We start from the raw sequence: 20,297 nt of genomic DNA, 5'->3' as shown, positions 1-20,297 counted from the left end.
GCATCACAAACTAATGGCGCTATAAAAATCCTGTATAATAATAATAATAAAACAATAAAGTACACGTCGGTAATAATAAAGATGTGTACTTTTATGTAAAAATGGTTCTTAATGCTTCAGACCTCTTTATAGAAACAGACTAAGGCCTAGTACACACGAGAGGATTTATCCGCGGATACGGTCCAGCGGACCGTTTCCGCGGATAAATCCTCTCGAGGATTTCAGCGGATTTGGATCCGATGGAGTGTACTCACCATAGGATCGAAATCCGCGCCGAAATCCCCTCGCGATGACGTGTCGCGCTGTCGCCGCGATGATGACGCGGCGACGAGCGCGACGCTGTCATATAAGGAATTCCACGCATGCGTCGAATCATTACGACGCATGCGGGGGATCCCTTCGGACGGATTGATCTGGTGAGTCTGTACAGACCAGTGGATCAATCCGTTGGGATGGATTCAAGCGGATAGATTTGAAAGCATGTCATCAAATATTTATCCGCTGGAAATCCATCCCAGGGGATAAAAATCTGCGGAAACAGATCCGCTGGATCGTACACACCAGGGGATCTATCCGCTGAAACCGATCCGCTGAGATTTTTCAGCGGATGGATTCTATGGTGTGTACGGGGCCTTAAGATCATTTAACATCGATCTCCTCTGAAATAAATGAAAATTTATACCTCGCTTTTTCTTCCGATTCTGCACAAACTCCGAATTCCGAAGGCTGCTGGGTGCCGTCCTGCGATAGATACTATTCCGTTTCATAGAATCAATGTTGGGGGCCTTCTCAGCCCTCTTTTGGCCTTGCTGATCTTGATTTTGTTGCCTGGAAGAACCAGACTCCTCCGAATTAATGGTACTAGAAAAGTCTCCATCTACCTGCCCATCTTTGATGGGTCTGTTACTTGAATCAATTTTTTGAGGATTATCAGAATCCTGATAATAATCATCCCTCCTATCTGGTCCAATAGCGTCATCATAGCTTGTCCTCCGACGTTCCAAAGAGCTTCCATATTGTTCACTCCTGCCCGTTCCTTTAGAGGACTTGATGGCATCTTCAAAACCATCACAACTCCGACTAGTGAAATCTCCTCTGTTTGTGTGTTCTTTGTGAATTTGTTTATTATCACCATCAAGATAGAGGTCAATTCCATCAGGGGGATTATAGTCAAAATCATAAGCTAATCGCTTACAAGAGATAGAGGACTCAGCTTCCGGGTCTAAAAACTGACTGCGATCATACTTTCCGTCTTGATTAGATTTATCCAAAGGCTTGTGTCGATCAACCTCATCAATAGCATCACAATCCAAGGGCAAGAAGTCATACCGACGTGCGTTAGGCTTCCTTTGCCCAGATTCTGCTTTATCCCTTCTATAATCTACAAAGTCTCTCTCGGTAGGGCGACTTCTACTTTTTGAAGTTTCAGGGTATCTAGAAGTCCTTGCATGCTCATCCCTAGGAGGATAGTTCTTCACCTTTCCGTAATCCCTTTGGTCATAGTCCATTCCTCTACGGTCATTGTATGGTCCAGTTCGACAATCCGCAACATCCTGGTCTGAATATCGCTTTTCTAATGGGCGATGTGCCTTGTAGCTAGTTGGTACCGTTTCTTTCTCATAGTATCGTTCAAGTTGTCTGCGATGATACTCCCGATAATAGTCATCATCGTTCATGAGGTCTTCATAGTAATAAACGTCACAGTTTTTCATGTTGCGGAGGTCACTCTCTCTGTAATCAGAATTGGAGGGTCGATAGTCATCGAGGCCATCACGAGATGCCCTCCGGTCTGCATATCGACCATCATCTCTAGATTTTGCAGGGTATCCACCACTAGAATCCCAGTTGTCATAATATCGATCAACGTTCCTCTTACTGGAATAATCCTCATCTAGTTGTCTTCTGTAGTGGTCGTACTTCTCATCAGGTACTCTGTAGCCTCTAGGAACTCTGTCATTCCTCTGGGTTTCATAAGAATATTGCTCTCCTTTCAAGGGCAATTTTTTGTGCTCTTCAGCGTACCTTTGCAATCTGTACAATTTCTCTTCCTCGTAGAAGCTCCGTCTTCCAGTGTCCTGATAGTCTTCATACGCCCAGTAGTCTTGACGAGGAACTGCGGACCCATTTTTTGCAGTTCGATAATGCTCGTGCTGTAACGCACTCATGCTTGCTTTCCTCACCTCCTACCAGCACTTGTCTGGAATGCTACCGTTACAAGTCCATTGTTCACGAACCAGTCCGAGTGCAGCTGGCCAAAACAACAATCCAAACCGTAGAAGAGGATTATCCATTGAGCTGTCTATTCTCCTCTCCCTCTGCACAAAGTTCCAACTCTTTGGTTTCTTGCATACCTGTAGACACTCCCTATGCTCTCGGTGCACACTGAAACTCAAATCCACACTCTTTTCTTTACTCCTTTCTGAAACAAGCCAATCAAAGGAGAAGGCCAGCCTCTCCCACCTGATTCCGGAATTAATTAGTAGCCAATGTCATCTAACCAGAGACACTTGATGAGTCCTTGAGGATGATTGGGTGAAAGTCTCCGTCATTTGCATGTAAAGGCTGGCCTTCCCAACTTGCACAACAGGCTCAGCGGCTTTGTTATGTTAAACTAAAAGAGAGAGAGAGACACACACACACACACACACACACACACACACACACACACTATAGGTTCTGGCATGTGAAGAATGGAGTCAATTAAGTAAAACAAACGTAATCCCGACAAGCCGAGAACCAAAACAAAGTAATCAGTGAAAAAACAAAAATATTAAAAGTAGCTGACATGGCACAATAAAGTTTAATTTGTTCAAAATCAAAAAACAGTAAAACAAAGGTCTTAATCATATAAGAGTAGATAACATACAAACAAAGCCATAGCTATAACAAAAAACAGAGATTATATATATACTGTATATTATATATATATATATATATATATATATATATATATATATATATATATATATATATATATATATATATAAAAAAGATAAAATATATAAAAAAAAAAGAAAATATATAAAAAAGATAATATATAAAAAGATAAAAATATATAAAAAAAGAAGATAAAATATATAAAAATATATAAAATAATAAAAGATAAAATATATAAAAAAGATAAAATATATAAAAAAGATAAAATATATAAAAAAGATAAAATATATAAAAAAGATAAAATATATAAAAAAGATAAAATATATAAAAAAGATAAAATATATAAAAAAGATAAAATATATAAAAAAGAAGATAAAATATATAAAAATATATAAAATAATAAAAGATAAAATATAAAAAAGATAAAATATATAAAAAAGATAAAATATATAAAAAAGATAAAATATATAAAAAAGATAAAATATATAAAAAAGATAAAATATATAAAAAAAGAAGATAAAATATAAAAAAAATATATAAAATAATAAAAGATAAAATATATAAAAAAGATAAAATCTATATATAAAAAAAGATAAAATCTATATATAAAAAAGATAAAATCTATATAAAAAAAAGATAAAATATATAAAAAAAAGAAAATGTATAAAAAAAAAGATAAAAAGATAAAATATAAAAAAGATAAAATATAAAAAAGATAAAATAATTAATGAATGCCATCATGTGAGTTTTAACAACAGAATGCAATACTGATAACATAAGGCAACACTTGCATTGAACGGCTTATGTAATGCGGTGCGACTGCGTTCGCCAGGAAGTGAAGAATGGATTTTGAAACGTTTGACGAATTAGACATCTGATAATAAATGCGATAGTTTCCCACACAGGTAAAACTAAAGGAAGAACAGTTTTTACATACACCATGGAAATGTTGAGAACATTTGACGAGAACCAAGTATCATTTCTCTGAAGGAAGGGGTCCCTGAACCCCGCAATTGCTACAGGTAATACTCTGCAAAAAAGACGCAGATGGAAATTGTTTCGCAATAACGTTTTCATGGCATTTTTTTTCCAGGCAAGGCTCGGTTTCCACTTGTGCGACTTGTCATGTGACTTGGGACTGCAAAGTGGCATGAGAAGTCATACTCTATGATTTCCAATGAGTAACATTCATATCTGTGCGACTTAAAGTCACAGCGACTTCAAGTCACATCGCTACTTTGGTCCGACTCTGATGCGAGCTGAGGTCCATAGACCTCAAAAATTTACAGGCATTGCTTCAAGGTCGCATCAAAATCCTGGCAAAAAAATGTGGTAAAATCGCGGCCAAAAAATGTGGTAAAATCGCGGCCAAAAAATGTGGTAAAATCGCGGCAAAAATTGCAAGAACTTAGGGTTGCAATAGTGCAAACAGAGCCTAAGTGACAAAACAGACATCATGAACGTTATGTGAACCTTTACAGTAATGGTGAGAATACAATACTGTTTTTATGAGTTTTTCTAACAATCCGGGACCATTACTGTTTTTGAGTTATGCGGCAGAACTATAGAATTAATTGTCCCATAAGAACAATAGAGAACAAACCTTCAAACTTTGTATATATGGACACAACGACATGGAAACACAAAGGGGAGAGGAAGGGTCATAAAGATAATGTGCCATTAGTGACGTCACCTGCTATTTTATGGTGTTCAGCAGGCCTCTTGTATCTATTGCTGTTAGGTGTGTTATTCCACATGCGCTACTGTAATAAAAAACACACCCTAAGACAGCGAGGTGCTGGCAGGGCTGGTGCAAGGTTTTTTAAAACCCTAGGCGAAAACCTAATTTTGCCGCCCCTTGGCTCCACCCCCTTTGCCCTGCCCATGTATACCCCACCTTTTTAATGAAGTGCCCATCAAATGCAGCCTCACCAGAGCCCATCAAATGCAGCCTCACCAGCGCCCATCAAATGCAGCCTCACCAGAGCCCATCAAATGCAGCCTCACCAGAGCCCATCAAATGCAGCCTCACCAGAGCCCATCAAATGCAGCCTCACCAGAGCCCATCAAATGCAGCCTCACCAGCGCCCATCAAATGCAGCCTCACCAGCGCCCATCAATGAATGTTTTCTTGCTTCCATTCATTCTGGAGTCACTGTGTGAATGGTGTGGCGGCTAGATGCTGAGACTTAGTTGCTTGCTGCAGAGAGAAAAGGAGTAGGAACACCAGTGGCCGGGTGCCCTAGGCAGAAGTGCGCCCTAGGCAGCTTCCTAGTTTGCCTAGTGGTAGCACCGGTCCTGGGTGCTGGGTAGGTATCCAACTGATTGCATAAAAAGTCCTTAACCACTTGAGACCCGCGCTATTGACAAAGGACGTCAACAGCGCGGCTCTCAGGTGCCAACTGGACGTCTTTGGACGGCTTTTTAAAAGCATTACCCGCGCGCGCCTCTGGGGGGCGCGCAGCGGGTAAACACTGTGCCGCCGCATCGCTGGGGAGCCGATGCGTGTACCTGGCGGCCGCGATGTCCGCCGGGTACACGCGATCGTCGGTGACACAGCCGGTAACAGCAGGGACGTGGAGCTCTGTGTGTAAACACAGAGCTCCACGTGCTGTCAGGGATAGAGGAGACCGATCTGTGTCCCTTGTACATAGGGACACAGCATCGGTCACCTCCCCCAGTCACCCCCCCTCCCCCCACACAGTTAGAACACACCCAGGCTACACATTTAACCCCTTCCTCACCCCCTAGTGTTAACCCCTTCCCTGCCAGTCACATTTATACAGTAATTAGTGCATTTTTATAGCACTGATCGCTGTATAAATGTGAATGGTTCCAAATTTGTGTCGAAAGTGTCCGATACGTCCGCCGCAATATCGCAGTCCCAATAAAAATCGCAGATCGCTGCCATTACTAGTAAAAAAAAAAAAAAAAAATCATAATTCTGTTCCCCATTTTGTAGGCGCTATAACTTTGGCGCAAACCAGTCGCTTATTGCGATTTTTTTAGTTTTTTACAAAAATACATCGAAAAATACGTATCGGCCTTAACTGAGAAAAAAAATAGTTTTTTTAAAAAAAAAATGGGATATTTATTATAGCAACAAGTAAAAAAATATATATTTTTTTAAAATTGTCGCTCTTTTTTTGTTTATAGCGCAAAAAATAAAAACCGCAGAGGTGATTAAATACCACCAAAATAAAGCTCTATTTGTGGGGAAAAAAGGACGTCAATTTTGTTTGGGAGCCACGTCGCACGACCGCGCAAATGTCAGTTAAAGCGACGCAGTGCCGGAAGCAGTGCCTGGGAACGAAGGGGGTTTATGTGCCCAGTAAGCAAGTGGTTAAAGCAAACCATCCTACCTACCAACTCAATGTAAAAACATTTTGCGGTTTCCATTTAAAAAAAAATTAAAATATTTAGTCCACCCTGCCCTCCTAGCCGCCATTCTCGCATTGGTGAGAATGAGGTTTCCTCCGCTCTGAAGTCTCCTGGCATATTAGATATGCTAGAATTCTTCAGGTTCCATACAACAGCCAGAAGAGGGTAGACCTGGTGGCACGTCATTAGGGGCTTGACTGCCTGACCACCACTGCATAGCATACTAGCTCATTATGCCTCTCTCTTGCAGGGTTTTCGTTTGTCCGGGGGGGGGGGTGTTTACTTCCTCTTTAAACTTTCCATTATTGAGTGGGCTTAACTGTAACAGAGAACTTAATTTACAAACAAAGAACTTTCACCACTGATACTTTGCTGACAGGTTATAGAATGGTAATGTGGATTGTCCACTGATGAATGGGAAATCGGGAAGTGTGCAACGAGTAGACAGGACAGTATCTGTTTCTATCAATCTGTACATCTCCAAAGCAACAGACATCTGAAACCTTCTGTGATGAGCAAAGATGGCAAAAACGTTAACAGCAAACAGTAAGCAGGTCTAATATGAATGTTGAAGCATTTAGGCCAGTCTCTTTCGCTTAGATTTTATTGGAGACACAAGTTTGCATATCTTAGGCCAGGCTTTCTCAACCACGGCTCCATGAAACCCTAGAGAGAGGGTTCCTCCTGAGGTTGCTAGAGGTTCCCTGAACAATTACAAATCGTGGATTCAAATCCCACTAGCCACCATAGCAAGAGGCAGTCTTCCACTAACCACCATAGCAAGAGGCAGTCTTCCACTAACCACCATAGTAAGAAGCAGTCTTCCACTAACCACCATAGTAAGAGGCGGTCTTTCATTAACCACCATTGTAAGAGGCAGTCTTCCACTAACCACCATAGTAAGAGACAGTCTTCTACTAACCACCATAGTAAGAGGCAGTCTTCTACTAACCACCATTGTAAGAGGCAGTCTTCTACTAACCACCATTGTAAGAGGCAGTCTTCCACTAACCACCATTGTAAGAGGCAGTCTTCTACTAACCACCATGGTAAGAGGCAGTCTTCTACTAACCACCATGGTAAGAGGCAGTCTTCTACTAACCACCATGGTAAGAGGCAGTCTTCTACTAACCACCATGGTAAGAGGCAGTCTTCTACTAACCACCATGGTAAGAGGCAGTCTTCTACTAACCACCATAGTAAGAGGCAGTCTTCTACTAACCACCATGGTAAGAGGCAGTCTTCTACTAACCACCATGGTAAGAGGCAGTCTTCTACTAACCACCATGGTAAGAGGCAGTCTTCTACTAACCACCATTGTACGAGGCAGTCTTCTACTAACCACCATTGTAAGAGACAGTCTTCTACTAACCACCATAGTAAGAGGCAGTCTTCTACTAACCACCATTGTAAGAGACAGTCTTCTACTAACCACCATTGTAAGAGACAGTCTTCTACTAACCACCATAGTAAGAGGCAGTCTTCTACTAACCACCATTGTAAGAGACAGTCTTCTAACTAACCACCAGTAAGAGGCAGTCTGGAAATACGGCTTTAAGATCAAAGACACAATCACATCAGATACATAAATAGCACTTTGACCTTTATGAAAACGTATGAAACGTCAAAGGCGTTTGTTGCGCCCTGATGGATTATTCTTCTTCTCGGACCTCCTTTTTTATTGGAATGTTTCATAATTTGGTTTGTTGATTGATCATGAACAATCGTCAGACACAATGTCAGGCTGTACTGTTGTTGAAGAGTTGATCAGGAAGACTGAAAAAGCTTTGGTTAATATTCTACTGATAGGGCAAAGATGAACAGACATGATGCAACGCTCCCGATGATAAGGAGAAAACTCTTGACAAGCGATGAATGATGGATTTGTATTACTGTGGAAGGAAAATGGTGTGAAGGTCCGATTGTCTGCTGCCGACTGTCAAAGGTATTTTGTGCTTGACCACAACTGTTATTAGTAGAACTATAGGCTGTGCCTCCCCCCCCCGATTTTGGATAAAGTAAGGGAGGGTTACAACCCCTGTAAGGTTTATTTTTGCCATCTTTGTCCCATTCAGGAGACTTCCCTTCATATCTTGACGCAAAGCCTAATGCCTCGTACAGACGACCGGTTTTGCTGTAGGGAAAACTGACATGACAGCTTTTGGCCTGGAAAACCGACCGTGTGTATGCTCCATCGCAGTTTTCCCGACAGGAAAACCGCTGGGAATCCCAGCGGGAAAAATTAGAACAAGTTAGGCCATATTCTCAGAGACTTACGTTGGCGTATCAGTAGATACGCCGTCGTAAGTCCGAATCTGCGCCGTCGTATATTTAAGCGTATTCTGGAAACCAGATACGCCTTAATTTGGCTAAGATACGAGCGGCGCAAGTCTCCTACGCCGTCACATCTTAGGGTGCATATTTACGCTGGCCGCTAGGTGGCGCTTCCGTTGTTTTCTGCGTCGAATATGCAAATGAGCTGGATACGCCGATTCACAAACGTATGTACGCCCGTCGCAATTAGTTACGCCGTTTACGCAAGACATACGCCGGCGTAAAGATAAAGCAGGTCTCTAGGTGGTGTAGCCCATGCAAAGTATGGACGTCGGAACAAGCATATCTTTTTACGTTGTTTACGCAAGTCGTACCTGAATGGGGCTGTGCGTAGGTTACTTTCACGTCACAGGCACTGAGCCGGCGTATCTTTGGGCGTAAATACGACGTGATACTGAGCATGCGCCGTTCGTTCGGCCATGCATCCACATGGGGGTCACGCTTAATTTAAATACAACACGCCCACGACCTGCCTACTTTGAATTACGCGCGCTTACGCCGGCCGATTTACGCTACGCCGCCGTAACTTAGGACGCAAGTGCTTTGTGAATACAGCACTTGCCTCTCCAAGTAGCGGCGGCGTAGCGTAAATAAGATACGCTACGCCCGCACAACGTAAAGCCGCCCTACGTGAATCTAGACCGTTGTCTTTTTTCCCCGCCGGGATTCCTGGCGATTTTTAAGCCGGCAGTTTTCCTATGAGGAAAACCTGCGGTGGAGCATACACACGGCCGGGTTTTCCTAACCAAAACTCTCATGGCAGTTTTCCTGCCGGGAAACCCGGCCATGTGTAGGCGGAAAAAGCTACCGAGCAGGTTCTCGGTTTTCCCGGCGGACTTTTTACCACCGGGAAAAACGATTGTGTGTACAAGGCATTTAAGGAAGCGAGAGGAAATCTCAGCAAATTAAGGGAATTCCTTGGGGACCCCCAGGTCACCAGAACTAGTGTCCCCATTGGAAGATTCCCCTCCATTACTTTGCTGGGGACAACCAAAAATATGGGATTTTCTTTTACGTTCGCTTTCAAGGTTAACAGTAAATAGGACAAATGGGGTGAAATCTCCCTAACGGGGACACATAACGCAATAAAATCTGACAGGTGTTCTAATCCATCTCCACTCTATCCAAAACAAAGAAAAACGTTTTTCCTTTAGTTATACGGCGGCAGGTCGGCTCTGCTGGGCGAGATCTTGTAGATCTACGCCATTTTGCCGTTCAGCCAATAGGGGCGCGCGCCCCTGATGCCGACGTGCATGCCCGGCTGGCGCGATCACCTGCAATCGCTCGTTACAGAGACAGAACCGGGAGCTGTGTTGTGTAAACACACAGCTCCCGGTCCTGTCAGGGGGAGAAATGACTTATCGTCTGTTCATACAATGTATGAACAGCGATCTGTCATTTCCCCAAGTCAGTCCACCCCCCCTTCAGTTAGAACACACCCAGGGAACATAATTAACCCCTTCCTCGCCCCCTAGTGTTAACCCCTTGCTTGCCAGTGGCATTTTTATAGTAATCAATGCATTTTTATAGCACTGATCGCTATAAAAATGCCAATGGTCCCAAAAATGTGCCAAAAGTGTCCGAAGTGTCCGCCATAATGTCGCAGTACCGATAAAAATCGCTGATCGCTGCCATTACGAGTAAAAAAAAATATATTAATAAAAATGCCATAAAACTACCACCTATTTTGTAAACGCTATAACTTTTGCGCAAACCAATCAAACGCTTATTGCGATTTTCTTTAACGAAAAATATGTAGAAGAATATGTATCGGCCTAAACTGAGGAAATTTTTTTTTTTATATATATTTTTGGGGGATATTTATTATAACAGAAAGTAAAAAATATTATTTTTTTTCAAAATTGTCGCTCTATTTTTTATTTTATTTTATTTATCACGGGAAAGGGACCCACACGGGCCAACATGTTACAGAGTAATAACATAAACATCTGGATAGCATCACATAAGTAAATCCGGAGGCTCGATAGTACATTCAACATAGCGTCATTACTGTTTAACAGGGTTAATAAATGCAATACCGACAACCATATATCCTCATTCAGTAACCGTCCTCGGCCAGTTGTCGCTCTATTTTTGCTTATAGCGCAAAAACCGCAGAGGTGATCAAATACCACCAAGAGAAAGCTCGCTTTGTGGGGAAAAAGGGACGCCAATTGTGTTTGGGAGCCACGTCGCACGACCGCGCAATTGTCAGTTAAAGCGACGCAGTGCCGAATCGCAAAAAGTGGCCCGGTCATTGACCAGCAATATGGTCCAGGGCTTAAGTGGTTAATCTCAGGGTCCAGGTAGCCAATGCTGCTTAAAAGGGGTTGTAAACCCTTGTGGTTTTTCATCTTAATTCATTCTATGCTTTAAGGTGAAAAACCTTCTGTCATGTAGCAGCCCCCCAGATCCCGTTTTACTTACCTGAACCCGGTCTTTATCACCCCGGGGATGAGCACACCAGCTCTAGCCGGTGTCTCGTGTCCTGATTGTATAGATTGATAGCAGCGCAGCCACTGGTTGTCAATCAAATCCAATGACAGGGGTGCCGGGGCTGTCTGTCACCAGACGCAACAGGACTCGGGAGCGCGCCCGCACAGGTGTCCTGAAGGAGAGCGCTTTTCCGACTGAGCACTCGAGCATAGGAGGAGCCACCAGCTCCGCTGAGGGACCCCAGAAGAAGAGGATCAGGACCACTCTATGCAAAACCAACTGCATAGTGGAGGCAAGTATCAAAAGGTAAAAAAAAACAGGGTTTAGTAACCCTTTATGACATCTGGGACCTAACTTTTGAGGTTTACAGGTGGTATCAAGTAAGCTGGCTCCTAAAAATAATTCTTATGATTATAATACATGATAAATCAAGGTTTGGAAGATATTTTTGTAGATTAAGCTTGTCCCACTGATTGGTTTCCAGTAATGGTTTTTATACACGTGCATCGAGGGTTTGGCTGTGACTCCACCTGAGGAGTGATGCCTTATTGGCGTCTGACGGCTCTTCCCCACTGCCCGACACGTGGGGGTCCTCTGCCTGTCGATACCCCATACTGGGTTCACTTTGGACACCTCTTGGCCAATGGGATCCGCGGTTCACCGCTGGCTCCTTCCTGTTTGCGTCTCACCCTGAGGCGCAGATAGGCAGGCTGCATGCGTGTTGGTGGTGCAGCGACGCGGGACGTGACTCCATCCCACTGGGTGGGCTTTCGCCACGCATCAGCAAATCGAAGAACCCCATGATGGATCACGGCTGCCAATCGATTGGTATCAGCTGGGAAGGGACGCGAGGACAGTGGCACCAATCGCAAACCTGATCTAGGCTCCACACAGGTATATCTACCCGCACCCCAAGCATTCAACATAAAGCCGTGGGACTGCTAGGTAGATAAACACGAACAATACATATGGAGGTATGTAGGAATCTTATGACCTAACTGCTAAGACTTTTTCCTTTACTATATAACTGGGTACTGACATTTATAGGTAAAGTTGATCCAGAGAAAAGCCGATCGCCTCTCTTTGGGGGGGGGGGGGATCAGGAAGGAATTTTTCCCCCTGCTGTAGCAAATTAAATCATGCTCTGCTGGGGTTTTTTGCCTTCCTCCGGATCAACTGTGGGTGTAGGTTTGTAGGTTTATTTTTTGGTTGAACTTGGACATTTTGTAAGTACAGTTTCTATCGCTGTTGATTTAGATGTGGTAAGATAAGCACACTTTTCTGATATAAAAAATATACTGTTTACTATTGCCTCGTTTCCACTGAGCGGATCGGTTCAGGTTGGTACGGTATGCTATTTTGAGTGCTTCCATTATGAAAGTGGCCCATAGAACCAAACCTGTGGGGCCATAGAAAATGGTAACCCTGTATGGCCTCTGACGGTCCGACTTGCAGTGGAAACGCTCACCTGAATAGGCTGGACCATTCTAACCGTTCCAAACCGTACCAACCTGAACCGTTCCACTCAGTGGAAACGAGGCATAAGTTACTAACATACTATGGCCCGGATCCACAAAGCACTTACGCCGACCTATCTCGAGATACACTTGCGCTGTGTAACTATGCGCCGTCGTATCTGTGCGCCGTGCCCACAATCTGAGATACGCCTAAAAATAGGCTGCATATGACCGACGTAACTTTCCTACGCCGGCTTATCGTAGGCGCATATTTACGCTGGGCGCATCTGCCACTCCCATTGATTTCCTATTCAAATGTGGAGATGAGGGAGATGAGTCGATTCACGAACGTACTTGCACCCAGCGCATAATATACGCGGTTTGGGTAAGGCGTACATCCGGCGTAAAGTTATTCCCCATATAGGAGGCGCAACTCATGCAAAGGTATGGACCAGGGAACAGAGCCGTCGTATTTTACGTCGTTTACGTAGTACGTGAATAGGGCTGGGCGTAGGTTACGTTCACGTCGTAGGCAGAGCACCAAGGGCCAGATTCACAGCGGAGATACGACGAAGTATCTCAGATACTCCGTCGTATCTCTCAGAGTATCTATGCGGCTGATTCATAGAATCAGTTACGCATAGATAGCCCTAAGATCCGACAGGTGTAATTGTTTTACACTGTCGGATGGGGGGAGTTTGTGTCGTAAACCAGCGTCGGGTATGCAAATTAGTAGTTACGGCGATCCACGACGATTTTTCGCGTTCACTACGTCGCTGCTAGTCTAGTTTCCCGTTGCAAAGTTAGTCGTCGTTTTAGGTGCCCTAACTTTACACAGCAAACGTATTGCTGTATAAAGTATGGCCGTCGTTCCCGCGTCTAAATTAAAAAATGTTTCCTTTTTGCGTAAGACGTCCGGGAATACGGAAGTACGCTACGCACGTCGCCGTTAGAAAAAATGACGTCACTTCACGCAAAGCACGGCGGGAAATTCAAAAGGGAGCATGAGCAGTAGGTCTGGCGCGGGAGCACGCCTAATTTAAATGGCACACGCCCCTTTGAATTACGCGGGCTTACGCCGGAGGCCGCCGGCGGAAGTTTTCTCGCAAGTGCTTTGTGAATCAGGCACTTGCGATGAAAACTTGCGGCGGTGTAACGTATCTACGATACGTTACGCCGCCGCGATTTTACGTGAATCTGGCCCCAAGTTTTTTTCTCTGTTGTCTAAATTTTGGATTAGACAGACAACTTTAATACACACCTATCAATTCCTTGTCAATTTTCAATCTTGTTCACCCATGGTACACCTCCTGACCATCTGTTAAGTGCCGATATTCTAGGGATCGGAAATCCACTGCAAGAGCTGCTTACTGTCTTCTCATCCAATCAAAGGGATGCTCCACCTTCTCATCACTGCAAATCGCCAGCATAGTGACCATATACACTATATTACCAAAAGTATTGGGACGCCTGCCTTTACACGCACATGAACTTTAATGGCATCCCAGTCTTAGTCCGTAGGGTTCAATATTGAGTTGGCCCTCCCTTTGCAGCTATAACAGCTTCTACTCTTCTGGGAAGGCTGTCCACAAGGTTTAGGAGTGTGTCTATTGGAATGTTTGACCAAAAGAGCATTTGTGAGGTCAGGCACTGATGTTGGACAAGAAGGCCTGGCTCACAGTCTCCGCTCTAAATCATCCCTAAGGTGTTCTATCGGTCAGGACTCAAGGCCAGTCAAGTTCCTCCACCCCAAAGTCACTCATCCATGTCTTTATGGACTTTGCTATAGCTGAAAAGGGTGGGCCAACTCAATATTGAACCCTACAGACTAAGGCTGGGATGCCATTAAAGTTCACGTGCGTGTATTGGGAAGGCGTCCCAATACCTTATGGTAATATAGTGTATGTAGAAACGTAAAGCAAAGTACCCAGGAAACACTGCAACTATGTTACCCTTCAACGTACATTTATTCTCAATTGTTAAAATCTATTGCAACCTGATTCAGCAGACTTTAAACAGTGCTGCTGGGTGGAACTGCTGCATCTTGTCCCATGATTCTGAGACCCCAACCTACCTTTTATGCTACAATGAGGTGCAAGAGCCTGAGAATGAGGGAGCTGCAGAAACTGTGGAACCCATCAGCATGCTTTGTGCAAGGTCATTTGCACAGAAAGATACTATTAGCTAGATTCATAGAGAGTTACGCCGGCGTATCAGTAGATACGCCGTCGTAACTCTGAATCTACGCCTTCGTAAATTTAAGCGTATTCTGGAAACCAGATACGCTTAAATTAGGCTAAGATACGAGCGGCGTAAGTCTCCTACGCCGTCGTATCTTAGGGTGCATATTTACGCTGGCCGCTAGGTGGCGCTTCCGTCGATTTCAGCGTAGAATATACAAATGAGCAAGATACCCCGATTCACGAACGTACGTACGCCGTTTACAAAAGAGATACGCCGGCGTAAAGATAAAGCTGCTCCCTAGGTGGCACAGCCCATGCAAGGTATGGACGTCGGAACAGGCCTATCTTTTTAGGTCGTTTGCGCAAGTCGTACGCGAATAGGGCTGTGAATAAGTTACGTCACGTCGTAGGCAGTGTTCGACGTATCTTAGGCATTCTATCCGACGCATGCACGCTGGGATTCTTTCACGAACGGCGCATGCGCCGTTCGTAAAAAACATCAATCACGTCGGGTCACCAGTCATTAACATAAAACACGCCCCCCTGTTCCACATTTGAATTAGGTGCCCTTACGACGGCCCATTTACGCTACGCCGCCGTAACTTAGGAGGCAAGTGCTTTGTGAATACAGCACTTGCCTCTCTGACTTACGGCGGCGTTGCGTATATGCGATACGCTACGCCGCCTCAAAGTTATGTCAGTCTTTATGAATCTGGCTATAGAGTATTTTGCTGGTGGGCCAGCCAAAATGAAATAAGGCAACAAAGCGTGTAAAGGGAGCCCAGCGCCTTAATTCGCAGGCAGAGTTTTCTTGCACATGTTACATCAGAATTCGGGGGCCTCTTATTTCTAGGCCAGACCTCCACATCTGGGATCATCATAGGGAGATCCAGACCTCCAGCTGCCTCTTCATGACATACCAACACATCTCAACTTCAAATGCAAATTTATATAACCAATCAAGACACAACCTGCCTGCACAGTTGTCTATCAGGTGACGGTAAAACGGCGAGGCGGACGGGCCTGGACCTGCGCTGTTCTTTATAGCTGTGTGTCAATACATTTATTATTGCCGTAATCCTGTGACAATGGCAGATAAAATACCTGTGTTCCTGCTATGAACTAATAGCTTTCACGCTACTGATTATGTCACACATCCATGCCGCCATTGACAGCCAATGTGCCATGCCTGATAGCGCATTCAGAACATCTTACATGCCGTTCCAGTGACAGGCAAGGAAGTCCTGTCCCGCACAAAACATGAAACAAATGTAGAATAATTACCGCACATGGGACAAGAGGAAATCACACTGCAAGCAATGTCATGTGTCTAGAGTTTATAGAGAGGGAGATAAATAGAGAGAGGGAGATAAATAGAGAGAGGGGGATATAGACAGACAGATAAAGACAGAAGACATGCCGACATATGCAGAGGACCACCAGATCCTAGCCAAAACATCATGTTTGCATACATAAACAAAAAAAGTTTAAAACCCTTCATTAATAAAACAAATTTGGTTTAATACGCAACAAAGGATTCACAGAGCACTGTGGGTTATCTACAGAGACAGTATAGCAATTATCTCCTCTAAGGCAGGTTGGCACTTAAGTCCCTTTTAGGACTTATGCTTTTGTGTAAATTTTAGCGCAAGCTGTTCCTCAAACAGCAGATGGAACTAATAAAGCAGACTATCATAATGTTGGTAATCAAGAAAACTATAACATATCAATATGCAATATTTCATATATGCCAGACTTAAAAAAAAAAAGAATGGCTAAAGAAAAAAAGTATGGCCCGGATTCACAGAGAGCGGGCGCAAATAATATACGCTACGCCGACGCAGATTCACAAAGCCACTGCTCCCAAAACTGCGATGGATTTCTAAGGCGTAAGCTGGCGTAGGTGGAAGTGGGCGTGAGCCATGCAAATGAGCCGTGACCCCATGCAAATGATGGGCCGAGCGCCAGACAGATACGTATAACGAACTGCGCATGCACCGGGACGCGGACACATTCCCGTGCGCATGCTTACAACCACGTCGGAACAACTGCCTAAGATACGCCGGATCACTGCGTACGCCCTGAATGTAATCTACGCCCAGTCACACACCTCCAACGTAAATTACCCTGGCTTGGGTTCCCTGGTGCAGCCCTTTGCATGGATGCTGCCGAGTTACACCTCCTTTATGGGGCATAACTTTACGCCGGACGTATAATCTTATTCGCACTGCGTCGGGTACACGAACGTTCGTGAATCTGCGTATTTTCCTCATTTGCATATTTGAATGTCTGATCAATGTGAGCATAAATCTGCGCCCAGCGTATATGTGTGCCCACCCTACGCCGGCGTAGGCAAGTTACGTCGTTGGTATGAAGCCTGTTTTTAGGCGTATCTTAGTTTGTGGGTCCGGCGCACAGATACGACGGCGCATATTTGCACTTACGCGGCGTTTTTGGAGATACGTCGGCGCAAGTGCTTTGTGAATCCGAGCCTATATATATATATATATACACATGGTTCTTAATGGGTCATGAATGAAGTGATAATCTTAAAAGAAAAATTCCTGTTTCACAGCTCCTGTTCTGTACATAAAAAAAAAGTGGATAAAGTAGTCACGGTTTGTTTAAAGTAATTCTAAAGGCTTAAAGTGGATATAAACCCGATTCATGAAATTTGGGCTGGGCACATATCTGCAGCGTTTTCTTATCTCTCTTCAAAGCCCTGAGTCCTGTGGCTTTCTCCTGCTCCGTTCTTCTGTGATCAGCCTGATAACTTCTGACAAGTTCTTTGACACAGGAGATAAAAGCAGCCTGATGCCACGTACACACGACCATTTTTAATGGTCTAGAAAAAACAATGTTTTTTTCAACCCGATTCTTGTCAAGCCTGCCTTGCCTACACACGTAAAAAAATAATGCTCTAGCAAAGCGCGGTGACGTACAACACGTACAACGGCACTATAAAGGGGAAGTTCCATTTGGATGGCGCCACCCTTTGGGCTGCTTTTGCTGATTTCGTGCTAGTAAAAGTTTGGTGAGAGATGATTCACACTTTTTAGTCAGTTACAGCGTGACGAATGTGCCATCTCCATTACAAACGGTAGTTTTACCAGAACGAGCGCTCCCGTCTCAGAACTTGCTTCTGAGCATGTGCGATTTTTTCACGTTGTTAAAGCCCACACACGACCGTTTTTCACGACGTGAAAAACGACACGAAAAAATAGAGCATGAAAAATGCTCTGGAGCCCACACACAATCGTTTTAAAGGACATTAAAAAAAAAAATGAAATTTTTCACGTCATGAAAAATGGTCGTGTGTAAGCGCAATGAATTTTGTGTCAGGGAGGTTGCTATAGATTAGCAGAGACCTGAACTATACAAGGAACAGCTCTGAGAGTCTCTGCCCATGTGGAGTGGGGTGTGTTCCTTTCCTCCAATCAGCTGTCTTGACTGTACATTCAGGCTTCACTTCCAGTGATGAACCGGAAGAGAACATCTCTAAGGGAAGTGAACTTTCTAAAACTGAAAAACATCAGATATACATTTTTACCTTAATGCATTCTCTGCATTAAAGGGACTAGAAAGTCTCAGTTTTTTTCTATAAAAATAACAAACATGTGATACTTATCTGCTCTGTGCAGTTGGTTTTGCACAGAGCAGCCTGGATCCTCCTATTCTTGGGCCCCTCTTTGGCTCTCCTGGCTCCTCCCCTCCTATTGAGTGCCCCCACAGTAAGCAGCTTACTATGGGGGCACACGAGCTGTGCCGCAGCACTGTGCGCCCTGCCCCCTTCTTCTCTCCTGACTGGCTAACTGACCTTGATTGACAGCAGCAGGAGCCAATGGCGCCGCTGCTGTGTCTCAGCCAATGAGGAGGGAGAGTCCCAGCCATTGATTAGAAATTTGTAAATTTTTCCAAAAATTTCCAACATGCCCAGTTACTCTAATGTGATGGCTGCATGAAAATTGGCCGTTTTTGCGTCCCACTAATGGTGCGAAATTTGAATGAAAATTCTTAGTTACGTTTTTCAAACGAAAAGGATTTGGGAATTTGACCCACGTATGGCCTTACAGTGATGGTCAGTGGGAAGAATTCCCTCCTAAAGCCGGGCATACATGGGTCGAATTCTGAACACATTTTCTTTTATGATCTGATGGCGCCACCATTGATTTTGAAATTCAGCCAACAAAGCCTTCATTTTCACCTCATGTTGCTACAGAAAAGAAATTTAGTGGCGGGAATCTTCATTCCAGGTCACAACTCTCAACATTTTTTATTCAATTATATTTCTCCCAAGATTTTCCCATCATTGACTAGAAATGTACTAGTTTTTCAAAAAATCTGAAACATGGCCAATCACACAAATCTAATGGTGTATGAAAATCGGCTGTTGCTGCGGCCCACTAATGGTGCGAATTTCAAACAAAAATTCTTAGGATTTTCCAAAGAAAATTATTTTGGAAATTGACCCATCATTGCAGTGATGGTCAGGGGAACATCCTCCTTACAGATAGCTTAAAAGATCATTTGTGTCAATGGTTACTTATCTGTAAGGCAGATATTGCTAGAACTTGCGCCGTCCTATCTTAGATTGCAATGTTTCTGATGGCCGCTAGGTGGCGCTTCCATTGCGGCCGGCGTAGATTATGTAAATGAGCTTGTACGCCGATTCACGAACGTACGCCCGGCCGCCGAATTACGTTGTTTCCGTAAGGCCTTAGGCGGCCTAAAGTTATTCCACCTATGAAGTGGAATAACAATGTTAAAGTATGGCCGCCGTTCCCACCGCGAGGTTCGAATTTTTTACGTCGTTTGCGTAAGTCGTCCGCGAATCGGGAGTTACGTCGTTTACGTCCACGTCGAAATCAATAGGCCCGTACAGTGTACTTAGCCGCAATGCGCACTGGGAAATGTAGGCGCCCGGCGCATGCGCAGTAGCAAAAAACGTCAAAAAACGTGAGGTCAAGCCTCATTTCCATACAACACGCCCCCCTCCAACCAATTTGAATTAGGCGCCCTTACGCCCGCCCGCTTTAGGCTATGCCGCCGTATATTAGCAGGTAAGTAGATTGAGAATCAGTACTAGCCTAGCTAATTTACGGCGGTGTAGCCTAAACAGGCTAGGCTACGCCGCCCTAAAGTTAATCCATTGTACCTGAATCTACCTACTAGTATTCCTTAGAGCCCTGGCTGAAAATGGCCGATCCAATGATTCAGAAAAATAAATCTCAACAGCTATTTAACTGCTTGCCGACTGCCTAACGTCGATATACAATCAGCAGAATGGCACAGCTGCGCAAACCAATGTACCTGTACGTCGCTTTGAAATTCCCGATGTGCGGGCGCGTGCCTGCTGCGTGCTCCGTGCCCGCGGGACCTGCGGACTCTATGTCTGCCGAGGTTCCGCGATCATGTCACGGAGCTGCAGAACAGGGTGATGCCTGTATAAACAAGGCATTTCCCTGTTCTGCCAAGTGACAGGACAGTGATCTACTGCTCCCTGTCATTGGGAGCAGTGATCAGTGTTGTGTCACTTGTAGCCCATCCCCCTCACAGTTAGAATCACTCCCTAGGACACACTTAACCCCTTGATCGCCTCCTAGTGTGTATATATATATATATATATATA

General features: G+C 44.2%; 1 protein-coding gene across 2 annotated transcripts in view; it reads right to left on the bottom strand.

Annotated features, from left to right (window-relative positions):
• Positions 1-20,297, bottom strand: part of LOC120946769 (dynamin binding protein) — a 217,549-nt gene that overhangs the window by 98,633 nt on the left and 98,619 nt on the right. The window contains exon 1 of one of the 2 annotated variants that reach the window (XM_040361458.1): positions 683-2,530. The exons of the other annotated variant lie outside the window; for it this stretch is intronic. Coding sequence (XP_040217392.1) covers positions 683-2,165 — 1,483 coding nt within the window. The 5' untranslated portion in view covers positions 2,166-2,530. Of the gene's footprint in view, positions 1-682; positions 2,531-20,297 lie in introns of those variants that run through there. 2 annotated transcript variants of the gene reach the window in all.

This window comes from Rana temporaria, chromosome 8 (assembly GCF_905171775.1).
Source record: "Rana temporaria chromosome 8, aRanTem1.1, whole genome shotgun sequence".
In the NCBI taxonomy this organism is placed as follows: Eukaryota; Metazoa; Chordata; class Amphibia; order Anura; family Ranidae; genus Rana; species Rana temporaria.
This window is presented reverse-complemented; position numbering and strand designations above follow the sequence as displayed.